This window comes from Ciona robusta, chromosome 13 (genome assembly GCF_009617815.1).
Source record: "Ciona robusta chromosome 13, ASM961781v2".
NCBI classification, from domain to species: Eukaryota; Metazoa; Chordata; class Ascidiacea; order Phlebobranchia; family Cionidae; genus Ciona; species Ciona robusta.
The window spans coordinates 2,215,863-2,227,895 of NC_143247.1; the positions used below are offsets into that span (position 1 = coordinate 2,215,863).

Consider the following 12,033-nt stretch of genomic DNA (forward strand, 5'->3'; position numbering starts at 1 on the left):
GAAATTTAGCGAGAAATAATAAGAGAAAAAGTAAACAATCTTCGCGAAGGAAACTTGGATACCGCGTCCATTAATTCAAGCTGTCGGTGAGTCTAAATGGGGACGATCTTTTGTTTGACTGTGATATTTAAACTATCACTTTGTATATTTCGTGGGCGCTAGTTTTTTAACACAATCGAATTAATTCGATTTGATTTGTTTGTAAAGTAGTGTTTCATGGGTTTTACATGACTTTCAGACATTCTATTATATATACATTATGTCCTACAGCGAGGCACGCCGTGGAACCTCGGATTTATGGCTCAGTTGCATGAAACTGTTATATTGCGCAGGCTTTCTGTATTTTTGTCCACGCAGTAGGTTTTAAATAAACATGTTGCGTTTGACTAACGCGCGTATTATAGCTATCACTAAACTGCAAACACAATACTTGTAAATAACTACAAAATTTATTTTTCAAATCATAAAAATTAATATCAATCAAAATTTTACAAAATTAAGAACACGATAGCACTAGTCTACTATATACAGATATTTTGAGTTAAAAATAGACTTATTTACCCGCCATGCGTGATGGGCAACGACTGTAGTCGTTATAACACAGATGTTCTGTTTCATACACCTCGTTCTAGCTTACGAGTTATACTAAGTATGTAACTTTGTGGGTGATTATTTTTAGATAAAACAACTTTTTACGTTAAAATACAATTACCAAAGATTTGTGATCGAAAAATGGAGTAAATTAGTACAAAAAGCAACAATTTTAAAACAACTGACACAAAATTGTATTAACAATGGATAGGTTAGTTAAAAAAACAAATAATATTTTTGACCGTTTGGCTTTTCAAATTTAGGGAAATGTATTTATTTGTAGAATAACTTGTATTTTAGTAATATACAAAATCATAGCCTTATAAATTGGCGTAATTTACCATGGTTCTAGATTTTAGATGGAATTTTTTAAGCTGAAAAAATGAATTTGAAATCCATGCCTTTAGTTTTTTCAGCTACCAGTCGATCCATTGTCTCAGATTGGGCAACTGTGAAATGGTTTTTCCAATCGCCAATGATTCCTAAACAGTAAATAGGTTAATATGTTACTTCTGCCAGGCAATACAGTAGGGTGGGGGAAGATTGGACACCTTATATTTTTTCATCCCATTTGATAGTAAACAAAGAACATTCAAGGAATTATAAAACTGTATCCTCACGACTCCCATAGACCGTTGTTAGTTGCTCAAAACACGATCAGGATATTTGAATATTATGTGCTAAAGGTTTCCCATCTTCCCTACCCTACCCTATAAACTTGTTTAGATACTCTACCTTTAAAAGGTTAATTTTAAGTAAATTCTTGATCGTGTTTTTAACAAATAACAACGATAAATGTTTGGATGAGTGAATAAATGAATGTATGAATGAATGACCAGAAATGAATGAATGAATGAATGACCAGAAATAAATGAATGAATGAATGACCAGAAATGAATGAATGAATGAATGACCAGAAATGAATGAATGACTAGAAATGAATGAATGAATCAATGAATGACCAGAAAAGAATGAATGAATGACAAGGAGTAAATGAATTAATAAATAAATAAACAAATAAATAAATATTTGGAAAAAATAAATTTGTTACCAACCTTTTCGTACAAGGTTCATATTCTTTCGCACTTCATTTACATTCGCTTTGGCGTCTTGTTGTCGTTGTCTCATAGCATTGAATGAAGTCGCATCGACAACTCGGTTGATTTCGTCGTCTGATTTGTTCAACCCCAGAAAGTTGGACAATTTTCGAATCTCTTTTTCTGGGTCCTATTTAAAGTTACAATGTAAATGTTTTTGATTGATATGCGTGAATACGAATGATTGAATTATTCTTGCGTGGAAACGGCAGCCGTTATACACGGGTGTTCTGTTTCATACACCTCATACCCGCTTACAAGTTACCACGTATGTAACTTTATTGACAATTGTTTTCTATATACAATTTAAACACTATCATATTAGATTACATACTTAGCTTTACGCTTATGTAGTAACAGCCTTTGACATATTCGTTCAACGCCCAATACTTAACAACACATTCCAATCATTTTAACTCCCCTTTTAGCATACACGAGTTTAATTTCTGCAAAACAGAGACCACCAAGGCTACATTGTAGGTTGTAAGCAGATACGAGGTGTATGAAACAGAACACCCGTGTTATAACTATCGTTACTTCGACACTTATTAATACATAATTTACACCCATATATTTATCCCATATTTAGTTTACAAGTTTCATTTCTTCGAAACACAGAGCGAGTACTTGCTCATGGTCGCGGTGCTGATACCATGCTAGGAAATGGTCGAGATATGTTTCACCTTTACGGCAGAATGAACGAGGCAAAACTAGAAAAAAAGTACAGTTTAGTATTATATAGTACTACTAATAGTAGCAAAAGCATAGTTAAAAGGACACACAGCGTGTTATAACGGCTGTCGTTTCCCCTCAACGCAAGGATAAATAAGTTACATTCCTTCCCCTTATAAAGTTTAATATGTGGTTACTCCTAAGCGGGAACGAGGTGTATGAAACGGAACACCCGTGTTATAATAAATATCGTTGCCCCACCACACAAGAATAAACAAGTTACATTCATTCATTCAATAATAATATTAACTCTCAATAGATACATGACAGTCCATATGTATTTTTATCTTAAATGTATGATATAGGCCATAGTACTATATAAGCCAGGCTATATCATACTCACATTCCATGAACATTTTAACGTATTCGTTCCAATCGTCACATCGAAACTGAGGGGGTGCGATTTTCTTTTGAAAATGGAAAAATGAAACTGCAACGTCTTTTGGGTTACGGTATACGAACACTATCTGTTGAAAAAAAGATATTACAATTAAAATGTAGTGGAAATCATTTGACTCAGCTTTTTTATGCTATATACCTTGACAGTAAACATGAGGTGTATATGAATACACCATGTATGTCTGGTGTATAAGAAGACACACACGTTATCACTTGACAGTGTGCATGAGGTGTATGAATACACCATGTGTGTCTGGTGTATAAGAAGTCACCCATGTTATAACTTGACAGTGAGCATGAGGTCTTTACCTTTGCTTTATTCTTCAAATACTTCTCAATGTTAATATTCATAGCTGGCTGGTGACTTATCAAATAATTCCGTGTTTTAATCTGATTCAGTATTTCGTACTTCTGAATTGCTGTAGAACAAACTCATGTTAATCATAAACTGTTAAAAACTCTTATGGGGCATTAATGAATGTAACTTGTTTATCTCCTTGGGCGGGGCAGTGACAGTCATTATAACACGGGTGTTCTGTTTCATACACCCCGTGCCTGCTTATGAGTTGCCACGTATGTAACTTTACGGGTGATTATTTTTTACTAATGTTTGAAACCGTAGTACTATCGTTGTTTTTTTTCTACCAATATTTTACACAGATTATTTTGCTTTCAGGGGTTAAGGTTCGAATCCAATCTAGGCGTGTCAAAAACATACTTGGTCCAGATTCGAGAATCGCCAATGCCAAAAAAGATTTCCAAAATTCCTTTTCTTCTTCAGTATACATTAATTCGGCCAACATTTCTGCTGTCCAATTTGTGCCTTTAAGGGTAAGACATAAAATTATTGCTTTAAATTTAAAAGTGGAAAAATCAATCAATTTCAAAACTATTTATCCTTGCGTGGCAGAGCAATGAGAGTCGTTATAACAAGGGTGTTTTGTTTTATACACCTCGTGTCCGGTTATGAATTATCACCTATATAACATATATATAAATACCACATTCAATGGTTCCAATATATTGTTGTAATGCAAATCAGATATAAGAACATTACTATAACACGTATACGCCCACAATGGTAGCAGCGTCGAGCCTTGAACCCGAAATCTCGGGGCTATACACTTTAGAAGTTTGGAGCATTACAATAAGTTACATTACATACCGCATTTTGGGTATGTCACAAGTAATACGTCGTTTTCCTTGGGGTTATAATTCTCGTATGCGTACTTCGCGAAATAAGGTTTAAAAACCGCCTGCATTTCGACGCCATTGTATGTTTCTAGTTCTGTAAAAGATGTGTGTTAAATAAAAATTTACGAGATTAAAAAGGAATGTATTGTTCCTAGCATGGCGGGGAAACGACAGTCGTTATAACAAGAGTGTTCTGTTCCATACACCTCATGGTCGACTTAAAAATATCCATTAGTAAAACAAAAAGTATAAATTTCTTGTCCAAACAAGACGTAATACGGGTAACAAGACGTAATACGGTCAAACGTAATACGGGTATATATTCCTGTAAATATTCTTTATTTACTATACCAAATGGGACGCTTAGGAATAAAAAATAGACTAAAACACTAATAGACAAAAATAGACTTGTATATAGTGGGGTGGGGAGAGTCCGGACACCTTTAGCACATAATATCCAAATATCCTGATCGTGTTTTAAACAATTAACAACGGTCCATGGGAGTTGTGAGGATACGGTTTTATAATTCTTTGAATGTTCTTTGTTTACTACCGAATGGAACGAGAAAATTGAATGAAAAAGTGTCCAATCTTTCGCCACCCTACTATATAACTATTCCCATATATACGTTACCGTCAGCAACTGGATCAAATTTCATTGTAAAAAGACTTTTCATATTTTCAAAAACGTCTTCATTTTCAGCAACGAGTTTTTTTAAGTCCATTTTTTTATGAGCAATAACTCGTATATAGAATATATAATATAGATCTGTAATTAGCAGCATAAGTATTAGTTTATAATTGAATTAATTTAACTTATTTATTCTCGCGTGGCGGGCAACGGCAGTCGATATAATACGGGTGATCTGTTTCATACACCTCGTGCCTGCTTATCAGTTATGAATGAATGAATGAATGAATGAATGAATGAATGAATGAATGAATGAATGAATGAATGTGTTTTATTTATTCTCGCATGGCGGGGCAACGGCAGTTGCTATAATACGGGTGTTCTGTTTCATACACCTCGTGCCCGCTTATCATACCCTGTATCATAGGTAAATTTGTGGGTGATTATTTCTTTCACTGCCATGCGAAGATAAACAAGTTACATTATATTTATTAATATATAGTAGGGTGGGGGAAGCTGGACACCTTTAGCACATAATATCCAAATATCCTGATCATGTTTTAAACAATTAACAACAGTATATGGGAGCCGTGAGGATATGTTTTTATAATTTTTTAAATGTTCTTTGTTTACTACCAAATGGGACGGACAAATAGAATAAAAAGTTGTCCCATTTTCCCCACCCTACTATAATATATATTTCTAAAATCAGCTGTATAATTCCTATAAAATAACTCCTGCTGTTTCTGCCATAGCAAATAAACTAATGCTATAACACTAGTCCCTTAACGCCGGCCTGTTACCACCCGAATACAAATATTTGACAACGTTATCGCTCTATTTATAAGCCAGGTCACGTGATATAGCGGTATGTGCTCTTTTTCTTTCTTTTTTTCTTTAGGATAAAGGTCACTGTCTAGGCTTTGGTCCTTAAGAAAAAACCCTTTAAAATCGACCGGAAAATGGTTAAAATCGTTTAATTTAACAGATTTTGTGGGTTTAAATGTGTTTTGCGAATTACTTAAAGGATACTGCATTAATTAAATACTTAAGCCGTTCTTGTCAAAAATAAGCTATTTATCCTTTAAGAATCGACTCTCGAAAAATTGTTTTAATAAATTAACTAGTTTTCGATTTTAAACGTTTAATAAGGTGTCAGTGTAAGATCCTGCAATAAATGTACTTGTAATCCGTATTTTGTAATGGTTAAGCTGTTATGTGCGCGCTTCCTGTGGTCGTTGTAATGAATGCATTGCCACGTAATAGCTTCCACGTAGGCAACTTCGGCGTGTTTCGGAAAACGTCGGCAGTTTTCGCGTTTCGCGGACGTGACTTGCAGAAAAATTGGTTTACGGTGTAAATAGGAAGTCTGGAAATTAGAGTAATTCATCGTGATGAAGTAGTTTTAAAAGTTAAACACAATGCGAAAACGCGTACATGAGGTGTATGAATCAAAACACCCGTGTTATAACGACTGTTCTTGCTCCACGCGAGGATAAATAAGCTACATTAATTCAATTGCTTACAAAGTTACATATGTGGTAACTCGTAAACTGACACGAGGTGTATGAATCAGAACACCCGTGTTATAACGACTGTCATTACCTTGCCACACAAGAACAAATACTTACATTCATTACCAAAGCAACCACTAAATCACGGTGATATGTAGCTTAGAATTTGCAAGGTGACATTAGGAAATTTATATGCTTTGTCATTCTGATTTTTATGTATTAATATTCGGTGGTTATTAACGTAGTAGTGTATAGTACTGTAGGGTAAGTTAAATAGCGTTAGCACATAATCTCCGAAATTTCCTAATCGTGTTTTGAACACTTAACAGCGCTCTTTTTGAGTCGTGAGGCTACGGTTATATAACTCTGTAAATATTTTTTTTTTTGACTACCAAATAAGACGGTAAATAGAATCAAAACAAGAACTATTATACTTCTAAACTGTAATTAATAACATTGTTATAATTAAAACGACTGTCGTTTTGCTGCTAATCCCTTCAATCTTCGTTGATTTAATGAAACTGATTTTGCTTACTGTTATGTTAAAAACAACGTTTTTTTCCCACAATATATTTTATTCAAAGAGGGCGCTATAGGTTTTTATATGAAATAAAATTGTTGTGCGATATAAAAACAAGGGTAAATAGAAAAGTTGAAAAACGTAACTTTAACATAATTATTATAAATACAAATTTTATTTTCTGAACGAAATATACTATCATAGTTTACTATGGTTTAACTACATACATCGTTTACCCCGTTTTTTAGCTTTACCAATTTAAAAAAATACACGCATTATTATATATAAGTAACGACAAAAAACTTTAAAAACTCATACAATAGGATGGGGGAAGATGGGACACCTTTTTATTCTATTTTCTCGTACATTTTGGTAATAAACAAAAACATTCAAGGAATTATAAAATCTTGTCCTCGCGACTTTCACAGACCATTGTTAATTGTTTAAAATACCAACAGAATATTTATATATTTCGTGCTAAAGGTGTCCCATCTTCCCCCACCCACTATATTAAAAATCAAAGCTTATTTTTGAAATAGATTTTTTCCCATAAGCGTAATTTTCTTCAAGCTGAAAAAATGAATTTGAAATCCATGCCTTTAGTTTTTTCAGCAACCAGTCGATCCATTGTCTCAGACTGGGCAACTGTGAAATGGTTTTTCCAATCGCCAATGATTCCTAAACAGTGAAAAACAACAACGTTAATATGTTATTCTTTAAGTTAGATACAGTTAACACATGATACCCCATATTTCCTGGTCCCGTTTTTTTTAAAAAAACAACGATAAATGAATGAATGAATGAATGAATGAGTAAGTGACTAATACGTATTATAAACTATATGTTTAAAAATTAGGTTTTGGGTGTAACGGTCATACGTCTTTTGTATGTGGCTTGTTTGTAACTTATTTATTCTCACATGGGGTAAAAATGATAGTCGTTATAACACGGCTGTTCTGTTTTATACACCTCGTGCCTGCTTACGAGTTACCACGTATAACTTATTTATCCTCACATGGGGTGAAAATGCTAGTCGTTATAACACGGCTGTTCTGTTTTATACACCTTGTGCCCGCTTACGAGTTACCATGTATGTAACTTGTTTATCCTGGCTTGGTGGGGCAATAACAGTCGTTACAACACGGGTGTTTTGTTTCATAAATCTGCCCGCTTACGATTTAGAACGAAGTTCGTGTCTGTTTATGAGCTACCATGTATCTAAATTTGTTAATAAATGAAATCAATAAATGAGTAAAAATCTGAATGAATGAAAAATGAATGAATGAATGAATGAATATATAAAAGAATGAGTGAATAAACATAATATAAGGGAATAATTAAGAATGATGAATGAATCACTCTAAACCCACCTTTTCGTACAAGGTTTATGCTTTTTCTCACAACATTAATTTGAGTTGAACTGTCTTCTTCTTGTCGTTGTCTCATAGCATTAAATGAAGTCGCTTCGACAACTCGGTTGATTTCGTCGTCTGATTTGTTCAAGCCCAGAAAGTTGGACAATTTTCGAATCTCTTTTTCTGGGTCCTATGGAAAATTACAATGTAAGATACTGTGAATGAATGAAATGTATTTATCTTCGCGCGGGGCAACGACAGTCGTAATTATATTACGGGTGTTTTTTAATAATGGTACTAAAATAATGTCACCTTTTTTATACAGCTGGGCATGTATGAATGTGGTCACTTACAGGTTGTCGAAATTGTCAGAAAAACACTAAAAAAATTACATTCGTGGTAACTCGTAAGCTGGTACGAGGTGTATGAAACAGAACACTCGTGTTATAACGACTACCAGTACGCCGCCACACGAAGATTAACAAAATACATTTATTCCATATTTAGCTTACAAGTTTCATTTCTTCGAAACACAGAGCGAGTACTTGTTCATGGTCACGGTGCTGGTACCATCCCAAGAAATGGTCGAGATATGTTTCTCCTTTACGACAGAATGAACGAGGCAAAACTAGAAAAGGTACAGTTGTAGAATTATACAATAATTTAATTTATTTTTTCAAATGCGATGGAAAAAAACATAACACCCGTGTTATATAACAGATGCCATTGCCCTGTCACGCGAGGATAAACAAGTTACATTCATTCATCCATATCTTAATAGCAGGCACGGAGTGTATGAAACAGAACACCAGTGTTATAACGACTGTCATTGCCCGCCACGCGAGGATAAATAAGTTACAATCATTCATTCATTCATTATACACTTATTCATAGTTACATATGTTGTAACTCGTAAGCGGGCACGAGGTGCTGTTAGCACATAATATCCAATATTTCCTAATCGTGTTTTAAACAATTAACAGCACTCTTTTAGAGACGCAGGGATATGGTTATGTAATTCTGTAAATATTCTTTGTTTACTACCAAAAGGGACGATAAAATAGAATGAAAAACATGAACTATCGCTGTCCAACCTAACACATACTTACATTCCATGAACATTTTAACATATTCGTTCCAATCGTCACATCGAAACTGAGGGGGTGCCACTTTCTTTTGGAAATGGAAAAATGAAACTGCAACGTCTTTTGGGTTGCGGTATACGAAAACTATCTGTAGAGTAATAAGTTAAAAGTAAGTTTGAATGGCGCATATATGAATGAATGTAACTTATTTATCCTCGCGCGGCGGAAAACGACAGTCGTTAAACACGAGTGTTTTGTTTCATACACCTCCTGCCTGCTTAAAAGTTACCACATATGTAACTTTTTAAGGTATTTTTTTTTTAATTTATGGCTGACAGTTTAGATACTCCTAAGGGTTGGAGCAATTGCTGTTAATTTTATTTCCTAAATACACATACGCCCACAACGACAGCAGTGGCAAGTCACGAGTATATATTAATACACCATGTGTGACGGGGCTATACAATTACACACATATAACTCTACAGCGAGCATGAGGTCTTTACCTTTGCTTTATTCTTGAAATACTTCTCAATGTTAACATTCATAGCTGGCTGGTGACTTAACAAATAGTTTGGTGTCGTAATCTCATTCAGCATTTCGTATTTTTGAATTGCTGTAGAAAAAAATCATAAGTGTGAAAAAGGACCAGCGTTTCGTCCGCTGCCATTATACTGTTAAGTGTCTTGTCCAAGGACACGAGCACCCACAATAGTAGCAGCGTCAAGCCTCGAATCCGTACCCCCGTGTTACAGGCAGGGAAGATAAAAGTGTTATACGGTGCAAAGAAAATTCATGTTTACAAAGTGTTATAATTTTTTTAACCTGATGACATTGTATAACGTGCTGTAATTTTAGGTGTTTTGAGTTCTAATCCAAACTAATTATTATGATGCTTTATGTTTTAGATGTCCTGGGTTCGAATCCAAGTAAAGTAACATGGCAAAGAATTTTATTGCCTATTTTACACAGACTGATGATGTAATTTAAAGCAAAACAAACATTTCTTCTAGTACAGTTTACACAGGACATGATTTTAGTTGGACACATTTCCTGGCACCCGATTCTGTTATTTTTGTTATGAAAATCATCCGAATTTAGGAACGTTTAGTCAGGGCCCGTTTAATGTTATTATCACCGATATTTTAACAACAAACTTTCATACTTTGATTCAATGACATTTAATAGAAAATGGTTGTCTGTTTATAAAAATAATGAGTTTAAGTAAAAGATGAGAACATACTTGGCCCACTCTCCAGAACTGACATGATCATTGAGCTTTTCCAAAAGTCCATTTTTTCTTTGGAGTACATCAACTCAGCCAGTATTTCGGCAGTCCAATGCGTCCCTATCAAGTAAAAGTTTTGTTTATTCAAATTGAATAAGAGACTGACGATGCTATTTAGGCGAAATATATATCTTGTATTATACAATTAGTCGGACTAGATTTTTCTCTGTTTATATACAAACAGAGCAAGCGCCGTTAGGTGTCTTGCCGAAAAGGACACATACGCCCACAATGGTAGCAGCGTCGAGCCTCGTACCCGAAATTTCGGGGCTACACACTTTAGAAGTTTGGAGCATTACAATAAGTTACATTACATACCGCATTTTGGGTATGTCACAAGTAATACGTCGTTTTCCTTGGGGTTATAATTCTCGTATGCGTACTTCGCGAAATAAGGTCTGAAAATCGCCTGCATTTCGACGTCATTATACGTTTTCATTTCTGTAAAAAATTGGTGTAAATTGAAACTCATATAAATAATGTTATAGTGATTATAGTTTTTGATAGTAAACACAGAACTCTTGGTCGCAAACAAAGAACATTTACAGAATTATGTTTCCGCGCGACTCCCATAGACCGTTGTTAAGTATATAAAACACGATCAGGGTGTTTGGATATCATGTGCTAACGGTATCCATCTTACTCCACAGTAATTAATAATTGTATAATATATATTAATTTTATTTGTATAGCAGGGTTGGGGAAGATGGGACACCTTTTCATTCTATTTTCACGTCCAATTTGGTGGAAAGCTTATAAAATTTAAAGAATTATGAAACCTTATCCCTACGACTCCCATATACCGATGTTAATGATATAAAACACGATCAGGGTGTTTGGATATCATGTTCTAAAGGTGTCCCATCTTCTCCCACCCTACTGTATATATTTCATTACCTTCGACTTCTGGGTCTACTGTAGCTGTAAAGGGATTTTTCATCTTGTCAAAAAGTTCTTTATAATCGGCAACAAGCTTTTCGTAGTTCATACTTATTAAAGTAGTAATAACACGTATACAGAAATATGTAACAGTTCTGTAATAAAAAGTATGTGTATAAAGAGTACAGTAGGGTGGGGGAAGATGGGACACCTTTTCATTGTTTTATTTCGTCCCTTTTGGAGTGAACAAAGAACATTAAAAAAATTATTAAACCGTATGCTCACGACTTTCCCACCTTACTATATTAGTTCATGAATGAATGACTTTTATATCCACGCGTAGCGGGGAAACGACAGTAGTTAAAACACTTATGTTCTGTTTTATACATCTCGTGCCCGCTTTATGAGTTATAACATAATGTACTAGTTTGTCCCATTTAGGCAATTAGTTTTAAGTACATTCTAAAACAGCAACTAAAAACTAAATGTCTGACTGCTGAATCAGTCTGTATAATGGGATAAATCCCTATACACCTTTAAATTCTTAATCAATTAGAAATTAGAGGTACTTGTATTCTTAAAGATTCTCTCTCTTGTTAAATCGGGTCAGCAGTATACAATAGATTTCTACTGGGAACAGTTTTTTCACAAAGTGCAAAGATGATGATTGGCACCCAATATCCGGTTGTTATAACACGAGTGTTCTGTTTCGTAGACCATGCGGCCGCTTACGTGTTACCGTGTGTGA

The 12,033-nt window shown here is 34.5% G+C and overlaps 2 protein-coding genes across 3 annotated transcripts; both read right to left on the reverse strand.

Moving 5' to 3' along the window:
• Nucleotides 1–430: 430 nt before the first annotated feature.
• LOC149725747 (amine sulfotransferase-like) lies at nt 431–4,803 on the reverse strand. 2 transcript variants are annotated; one of them, XM_089891028.1, is made up of 8 exons: nt 4,648–4,803; nt 3,985–4,107; nt 3,538–3,642; nt 3,129–3,238; nt 2,764–2,887; nt 2,316–2,398; nt 1,647–1,818; nt 431–1,073 (listed from the first exon to the last, which is right to left on the reverse strand). In XM_089891028.1, the coding sequence occupies exons 1-8, from the start codon at nt 4,796–4,798 to the stop codon at nt 961–963; spliced, it is 981 nt and encodes a 326-aa protein (XP_089747154.1). In that variant the 5' UTR covers nt 4,799–4,803; the 3' UTR covers nt 431–960. The 2 variants fall into 2 exon arrangements, with proteins under 2 accessions (XP_089747154.1, XP_089747153.1); XM_089891027.1 differs by having other exon boundaries at nt 2,283–2,398.
• Nucleotides 4,804–6,712: 1,909 nt separating this feature from the next.
• On the reverse strand, nt 6,713–11,464 carry LOC149725748 (sulfotransferase 2A1-like). The gene is made up of 8 exons (XM_089891031.1): nt 11,304–11,464; nt 10,725–10,847; nt 10,362–10,466; nt 9,625–9,734; nt 9,143–9,266; nt 8,546–8,661; nt 8,049–8,223; nt 6,713–7,356 (listed from the first exon to the last, which is right to left on the reverse strand). The coding sequence occupies exons 1-8, from the start codon at nt 11,392–11,394 to the stop codon at nt 7,244–7,246; spliced, it is 957 nt and encodes a 318-aa protein (XP_089747157.1). The 5' UTR covers nt 11,395–11,464; the 3' UTR covers nt 6,713–7,243.
• Nucleotides 11,465–12,033: the final 569 nt, after the last annotated feature.

Bases quoted from the DNA above. Each gene is read 5' to 3' on its own strand.
- LOC149725747 (XM_089891027.1), bottom strand. From the start codon at position 4,798: ATGCTGCTAATTACAGATCTATATTATATATTCTATATACGAGTTATT. The intron at 2,888-3,128 runs GTAAAGACCTCA...TTTTTTCAACAG, and splicing joins ATTTGAAGAATAAAGCAAAG to ATAGTGTTCGTATACCGTAA. The intron at 2,399-2,763 runs GTGAGTATGATA...CTTTTTTTCTAG, and splicing joins CGTTAAAATGTTCATGGAAT to TTTTGCCTCGTTCATTCTGC.
- LOC149725748 (XM_089891031.1), bottom strand. From the start codon at position 11,394: ATGAACTACGAAAAGCTTGTTGCCGATTATAAAGAACTTTTTGACAAG. The intron at 10,467-10,724 runs GTATGTAATGTA...TTTACTTGATAG, and splicing joins TGTGACATACCCAAAATGCG to GGACGCATTGGACTGCCGAA. The intron at 9,735-10,361 runs GTATGTTCTCAT...TTTTTTCTACAG, and splicing joins AGTTCTGGAGAGTGGGCCAA to CAATTCAAAAATACGAAATG.